Genomic DNA, 7,612 nt, shown 5'->3' with positions numbered 1-7,612 from the left:
ATGTTTAACTCGGTCAACCTGGGCAACTTCTGCTCGCCGTCGCGCAAGGAGAGGGGCGCTGATTTCGGCGAGCGAGGGAGCTGCGCCTCCAACCTCTATCTGCCCAGTTGCACTTACTACGTGCCCGAGTTCTCCACGGTCTCCTCCTTCCTGCCCCAGGCCCCCTCTCGTCAGATCTCCTATCCCTACTCAGCCCAAGTGCCCCCGGTCCGGGAGGTCTCCTACGGCCTGGAGCCATCCGGCAAGTGGCACCACCGGAACAGCTACTCCTCCTGCTATGCGGCGGCCGACGAGCTCATGCACCGGGAGTGCCTGCCTCCTTCCACGGTCACCGAGATCCTCATGAAAAACGAAGGCTCCTACGGCGGCCACCACCACCCCAGCGCCCCGCACGCAGCCCCCGCCGGCTTCTACTCCTCAGTCAACAAGAACAGCGTCCTGCCTCAAGCTTTCGACCGTTTCTTCGACAACGCCTACTGCGGTGGCGGCGACGCGCCTGCCGAGCCCCCCTGCCCAGGCAAGGGCGAGGCCAAGGGGGAGCCTGAGGCGCCCCCGGCCTCGGGACTGGCGTCCCGGGCTGAGGCGGGGGCCGAGGCCGAGGCCGAGGAGGAAAACACGAATCCCAGCTCGTCCGGTTCAGCCCACTCGGCGGCGGCCAAGGAGCCGGCCAAGGGAGCCGCCCCCAGTAGGTAGCAGCGGCCGGGATACAGGCGGGCAGCGAGGGAGGGAGCGGGAGAGGGAGGGCGAGAGCAGGGGGGAGGCGAGGGGAGCGGGGACGGCCTCGTGTTTTGGGTCAGTCCGATTTTATGTGGAGTTTTATAAGCATTCAAAGGATTTTATTATAACCTACAAAGCCCTCTCTCCCAACGACTCGACTTTTTACGATGGAGAAGGGGTGGGGAGGGAGGGAAAGGGGCTCTTTGGAAAAGCCGGGTGAACCCCCCTCCCCGTTATCTCCCTCGGTCTGTGAAATTTTTAAAAGCGCCACCATCGCGAGCGATATTAACTTTGATCGTGAACTTAGAAGAGCATTTAAGGAAGGATGGGGAGCCGGGCTGCCGGGGGGTGGGACAGAGGGGAGGGGTGGAGGGGGAGAAAGGGGAGGGCGAGGGAAAGACCGGGAGAAACTCAGAGAGGGGGAGTGGTGGGGGAGAGGCAATGGAGCAGAACCTGAGACCGGAGAGGCCGGCCAGGAATGCTCTGCTTCTTTTAAAAACTATTTTTGAAATGTTCAAACTATGTGTTCACGGGTCCTTGAGCTGAACCCCAGCGAGCCAGGGGTCCTGGCAGCAGGGGGTGGGGAGAGGCGGCTCGGGGCTCCCCTAGGCTCCAGGCCTGGGTCTCGGTGTTTCACCGCGGTCCGCGGCCTCTGCGCCGGCCTAGCCCGGTAGCTGGGCAGGCGCGGCCCCGCCGGGCGTCCCGGGGCGCCAGGGCCCCCGGAAACGGCTCTCGGGTGTCTTTGGTGCCTGCTCGCTCGCTTCCCCTCCGCCTCCCGACTGCTCCCGCCCGACCTCACTTCTTCGCGCCTGTTCTCCGCGGTCCCCCCAGATTTCTGGGGGAGGGGTGGTGGGTTCTCGGAGCCACTAGGAGGGCAGCGCAGGAAGGGGCAGAGGACCGCGGTTGGGCAGGCGCCCCCCCCCCCGCCCCGGGACGCACTTGGCCGGGGCTGGCTTCCTTCTCCCCCAGACTCCGTCAGCCCAGGCGCTCGCCCGAGGGGAGGGGCGCCGACCCCGCGGAGGCCGAGATCCGCCGAGCCGGACCTGGCGGGGGTCCGGGGCGGCCCCGGGCGAGGAGAGCCGGCTGGCCCGGCGGGAGGGCTGCCCGGCGGTGGGGCTGGGAGAAGGGCCGCTGAGCGCTCAGCGGGCTGAGGTCGCCCGGGTCTCACGTGTCTTTCTCCCCTCTCCTCGCACTTGCCCCCTCCCCTCCCCTCCAGACGCCCCCCGCACCCGCAAGAAGCGCTGCCCTTATTCGAAATTCCAGATCCGGGAACTCGAGCGAGAGTTTTTCTTCAACGTGTATATCAACAAAGAGAAGCGGCTGCAGCTGTCCCGGATGCTGAACCTGACGGACCGACAAGTGAAAATTTGGTTTCAGAACAGAAGGATGAAAGAAAAAAAACTAAGCAGAGACCGGCTGCAGTATTTCTCGGGAAACCCTCTGCTGTAACCGCAGACCGAGCCCTTTGGGGGGTGGGGTGGGGGGAAAGGGGGAAATTATTTTATTTTATTTTTATTTTTTATTTTCTGACTCGCCTTCTTTCCGCGGGTGGAAAACTGGACTGTGGCCAGGGCTGGCCCCCACTGCCGTCGCCCGCGCTTCTTTCTGGAACCTCCTTCACCTTCCGTCTGACTCTCGATGTGGGACAGGGACCGAGCCTGGAAAGAGGGTGAAGGGAAGTGTCCGACCCACGGCGAGTGGACATAGTTGGCGCCGAGGCCAAGACTCTTTATTTAAAAGAAAACACACCTCCTCGCGACAATGTCTTGCTGCTCGGATTGGGGGGGGAGGGGCGAGAGTCGTGGGCGCCTGAGCGAACAATCCTTGAACCAAAAGCCTCCCCTTGCCCAAGTGAAAAGATCTGCTAAGACACCGTGTCTGCGAGGGGAGACATCGGGCTCCCCGCTCCTATCCCACCTCGCCCCACTGCTAGGGGGCAGCTAAATGTGATCCCGCCTTGCTGTGAAATTTCTGTACCTTCGACCTGGTGTTAGGTGTGCAAAGCCCTTGTCCTACCTCCGTCTGCGCCCAGGCCCCGCCTGAGCCTAGTTGTTCTCCCCGTGAACGTGTAGAGTCCTTTTTTGAAATTTCTTAACTGGTGCATTGAGGTTTCCTAACCTATTTCCAAGCGTGCCCCACTCCATGGATTTATAGCTATAGTCTATGCAGTTGTTAATTCCCCCCCCCCCGCTTTTTTTAAGGAAAAAAAAAAAAGATTGGGGTGGAGGAAGCAGTAGGGAGGTGGGATTGGGCGCCTCCCCCATGCTGGGGCCTGAATTTTTGTAAATAAATTTCACAAGCAGTTGCTTTCTACCCAGAGGGGATGGGGTGGGGGGAGGACTCGCCTGGAATGAGATTCCAATCACCCATCTCTCTCCATGTGCTGAGTGCGCGTGTACGTGTGCAATCCCCACCCTACTCCTGTCCCAGAGGGATTGCTGTGAATTTTTTTTTTTTGGTGGCAAATAAAGATATTTCATTCTGTTCAATATTATGATTTTATTTGACCCTTTTATTAGCCCCTCTCCTCTTAAAATCCTCAGTGCTCCCAAGGCGGAGGAGGAGGAAGGCGGGGAAAGCCCAGCTGGTGAGGACAGGCCGGCGATGGTGAGGCAGGCCGGAGCTGGTGGGTCTGCACCCTCTCTCCGCTGGCTGGGGCAGAGCCTGGCCGTAGCTTCCTCCTGCTCTCAAGCTGAGGACATTCCACTGCTACTCTTAAAGCTCTCCTTTCTCTCCTGTGGCCCGAGCTGCGTCCAAACGCCCAGCAACGCTTTCCGTTTAAGTACACGTTTGTTGTGGAGTTAATTGTAACCATCATCGAATTTAAATTTATAGGAATTTTCTTGGCTCCACCGCCCTCCCGCCAGATGTCTCCGTCTGTCGCAGTTAAATGTGCAGGGTTGAGGGTAGGGCTTTCATTTTTTTTTTTTCCTCCATGAGAAGACTGTATTGGAATTTTTATATACAGTTTTGAAGGAGGGAGGGGAGAGGAGGAGAAACCAGCCCCCTCCCTTTCTTCGCCAAGACTGGCCCCCGAGGGTGGGAATGTAGGGCTGGGCCCCCCTCCTCTCAAGCACAAATGGCCAGGCTCCTCCAGACACAACAAGATGCTAGACTGGGGCCACCCTGATGTTGATACATTGGGTCTCCCAGAGTAGGAAGCCCCAGAGATCTGTTGCTTCATGTGGGGCACTGGGTAAGGAGGTGACGTGAAGGACATTCCCCACACCCCTCTATTTTTGTTTTTTTTTTTTTTTTTTTTTTTTTTTTTTTTTATTTTTCCACAGTCCTTTCACGTGCTTTCAGTGAGGGTACTCTGGCAATCTCTGTTCCAGATTCATTATTTAGGGGCAAAGATTTCGAGCTCATTCTCTCATCGTTTCCCTCTCTTCGGAACTGTTCTTGTGGAAGTCAAAGAAAATGTTTTTGGCAATATAACTCTGTGGAATGAGAGACAAAAGCACCTTGATCACCGACAATCACATCCGGGCTCCGTCGTTGTTTTTGATGACTAGGAACCACCATGCAGCTGAAGTATCTGAATCTGTCGTGTGTACGTGTGAGTCTTCAGATGGAATTTGAAAGCTAGGGTATATAGGCAGCCCCACAATTCCCTTATGTGCCCACACACAAGTATTTTAAGTCAGTGTACCTATGGGTGCACAGGAGAAGGACAATTGTATGTATGCTTTCTGCTGTAGGATGGAGTAAACCTGACCACTGGCACATTAAGGGCTTGTGTCCTCTGTGGTGTGTGGCCACTGGCGGTGTTTATGAGTGCCAGCAAGAATGCAACTGAGGTCCTCTGCGTGTGTGTATGTGTATGCACAAGCCCCCTCTAGCCATGCTGTTTATGCCCCAGTCGTATGAAGGAGTACTGTTGGCCTGCTGGTCATGTTTCCTACAAAATAAAATGGAGATAACTCTTCAAACGGATAGTGATTTTGGAGAAAAATATTTAAAACCTACAACTACCACTTTCCCTGCAATATGCATCCCAGGAAAGACCCCTGGCCCCAGAAGGGATTTCAGAAGGCTGTGTGTGTGTGTGTGTGTGTGTGTGGTGGGGTGGGGTGTGGTTTGGTGGGGGTGGGGGTCATAGTGAAAGAAAAACAAAGGCTTCTGCGACCCGGTCCCAGGAAACTGCCAGTCCTTGGCAACCCTCTAAAAAGAGAAAAAAGGGGTCTCTGTCCCCCAAACAAACCCACCTTCTTGCCCCTAGGACATCCAACCCCCCTTGCCGGTCAGGGGCACTCTGGGCTCAGCCTCTCCGGGTAATCCCCTCCCAGCCGAGGCGCTGCCCGGGAACAAAAGATCTTCGTCTAGACGCCGCCATAAAGCAACCCCCCCACCCCCCGCGCCTCTAAACCCGGTTTCATTTCGCCCTTAACGACCCAGTCTGGCCTGTGTTAGAAAATGCTTCCGCTCTAAATAGTAAACAAACCCACAGCGGATGGTCTTGGCTCCCCCAACACACCCCAGACCCCCACGCCATTACCCTCTTGCCCCGCATTTTCCCCCTCTTCTCTTCCAGCTTTTCTCAGCTCCCAGCTCCCCAGCACCCCCACCCCCAGTAAATAAACCCGAGGCCGAGTTCAAAGTTTCTCAGAGCTAAGGAGGAATGTTGGTTGTAAAAATCCAAGTTTATAGCGCACGTGGGAGTTTACAAGGGTATTAAGTGGTGTGGGCTGAGAGAGAGCACTCTGGGCCCCTCCCCCTCTCACTCTGGGCGTTAGGGGTGCAGGGGGAACTTTGGGGATTTGCAAGGAGAAATAGGTTGGGGTCAGCCTTGCGCTGGGGTTTCTTTGTCCCTCAGACCCCTGAGTTGCTGAGGAATTGGGATGCAAGGGCCTCTTGGAAGATAGCTCACTCAAGCCCCACTAAGCACCTCTGAGAGAAAGCCCACAGGTTCTAGGTGTCCCGGATGGAGAGGACGGGCAGTTCTCGCTTTGGGGAAGCGAGAAAGTTGCAGACCAGGTGTCTGGAAGGGAAAAGGACATGGGCCTACCTACAGCCAGTTCTCAACCAGTGGGAGAAAAACCACCTGGGGCTCATTTCTCGAGTGGGCTGAAGCCAGAGAGGGATTTTCTCACCGGAGCAAAGAAGAACTTTGAACTTCAAGGAGTCAAGGGCACCACCCCTTCCCTCTCCCCGCCCCTCTCAGGAATCTGCAGGGCAATTCGTTTCTGGGCCAATATTCCCTCAAGGGGGCAGTCCCAGGGGTTTCCTGGTGCCCCGGGGCTGGAGAATACGGTTTACTGAAGCTTCTCTACTCGGAGCGCCGGAACCGTGTGCACGCGACTACACTCTTTATTATTCATATAAACCTTTGGAAAAGGCAACGCCCTGGAAGTTTTTATAACTTCGTTTGGCGTAAAAGTTTTACACGATTCCTCCTTCCTTAAAAAAAAAAAAAAACCTTAAAGTTTTGGTCATGCCATGGCATGAAATTTCGGGATATTTGGGAGGTTGTGGGGAGAGAGGTTTTGGGGCCCCAGTGTGAGAAGTGTTGGTATCTGAAGTTGCAAACCTAAGGCAAAACAAGGCTTAGATTGGAGTCAATCTCCCCCTCTCCCAGACCCACCTTGAACCCAGCTTTGGGGGCTACCGGCTGACAGAGGCTGTGGGCCTGCAAGAGAGTCCCGGCCACTCTGCTCTTGAGACAGACCCTCAAAGACCCTTAAAGTTTGGGCAATGTCAGCAGGACCAGACCTTCCCCATCATACCCTCTTGTTCTCTTGCAGGCATTATGCTCTCTCTCTCTCTCCCTCTCTCTCTCTCTCTCTCTCTCTCTCACACACACACACACACACACACACACCCCAAACACTCCCTCAACCCACTGCACAAAGTAGAGACCCATAACCTTGACTCAGACCGCCGATTTGGGAGAGTCTACACACATAGTCTTGCATCCCTGTTTCTTGCAAAGTCCACGGTGGGTTTGAAGAAAGAATTCAAAACGCCAAGAAATTCCTGCCCTCAGGTTCCAGTGGTTGCAGTGGCTGCAAGACTGAAGGAGAAGGAAGGCCAGCAGGCTGCAGTCCGGAAGCTCAGAGAACAAAGGTGCTCATGTGGGAACAGGCTTTGGGCTGCTAAACCCACCGGTGACCCCTTGGATCTGCCCCCCCCCCAATCTGGGACTGACAGAGCCCCACTCTTTCATTTCCCCGGACTCCAGCCTTGGGGATGCCAGTTGGGCTCAAATCAAGGCTATGTTACTGTTCAGCTCTGGAGGTCAGGACAAAGAGGGAGCTATTTCTCCAAAGACAGACCTGGTGGACGAGAGCCTCCTTTGCGGTGATGGGATTGAAGATACCTGAGCCCTGGAACCGAGGGCTTCAGGGAGCGATGGGAGTCAGTAGGAACGCGCCCCAGCGCCCGCTTTTCTTTCCCTCTAATGGCGACTCCTGAGGCCTGGCCACTGACCGCCGGCAGCTGTACACTTCGCCTTGTGAGGAGCCGAGTTATTAAGGCTGAAGGCAGGAGAAGGTCAACTCCAAGCCTGAGCAGTGAGGCTGGGGAGAGATGAGACCGAGCATGGTGCTTTCCCCTCCCTGAACCCTGCACAACAGAGAAAAACAAGGAAGGCTGGGGTGGGGGACAGAAAGTCAAGGGGGAAGGAAAGGCCTTGAGGAAGGAAGAAAAGAGCAAATAACAAATCGTGCAGTAAAGGAAGAAAAAGGGAAGAAGGAAATGAAGAAAACAATGAATTAAGAAAGAGAAAAGATCAGGGAAAAAATGAAGGAAAAAATAAATTGCAGGGGGGAAAGGAAGGAAAGAAAAATAAAGAAGCAAATAAAGAGAAAGAAGCATGAAGAAAAAGGAAGGAAGGAAGGAAGGAAGGAAGGAAGGAAGGAAGGAAGGAAGGAAGGAAGGAAGGAAGGAAGGGACA

The 7,612-nt window shown here is 55.4% G+C and overlaps 1 protein-coding gene across 1 annotated transcript; it reads left to right on the top strand.

Annotated features, from left to right (window-relative positions):
• Positions 1 to 2,166, top strand: HOXC11 (homeobox C11). Its single transcript, XM_039255025.1, has 2 exons — positions 1 to 685; positions 1,934 to 2,166. The coding sequence occupies exons 1-2, from the start codon at positions 1 to 3 to the stop codon at positions 2,164 to 2,166; spliced, it is 918 nt and encodes a 305-aa protein (XP_039110956.1).
• Positions 2,167 to 7,612: the final 5,446 nt, after the last annotated feature.

Source organism: Hyaena hyaena, unplaced genomic scaffold (genome assembly GCF_003009895.1).
Source record: "Hyaena hyaena isolate Hyena2069 unplaced genomic scaffold, ASM300989v1 scaffold_510, whole genome shotgun sequence".
NCBI lineage: Eukaryota > Metazoa > Chordata > Mammalia > Carnivora > Hyaenidae > Hyaena > Hyaena hyaena.
The sequence above is the reverse complement of the archived record's forward strand: the minus strand, read 5'-3'. Positions and strand labels throughout refer to the sequence as shown.

Excerpts from the sequence above, each read along its gene's own strand:
- HOXC11 (XM_039255025.1), top strand. The coding sequence starts at position 1 with ATGTTTAACTCGGTCAACCTGGGCAACTTCTGCTCGCCGTCGCGCAAG. Across the intron at positions 686-1,933 it reads GGCCAAGGGAGCCGCCCCCA|ACGCCCCCCGCACCCGCAAG; the intron begins GTAGGTAGCAGC and ends CCTCCCCTCCAG.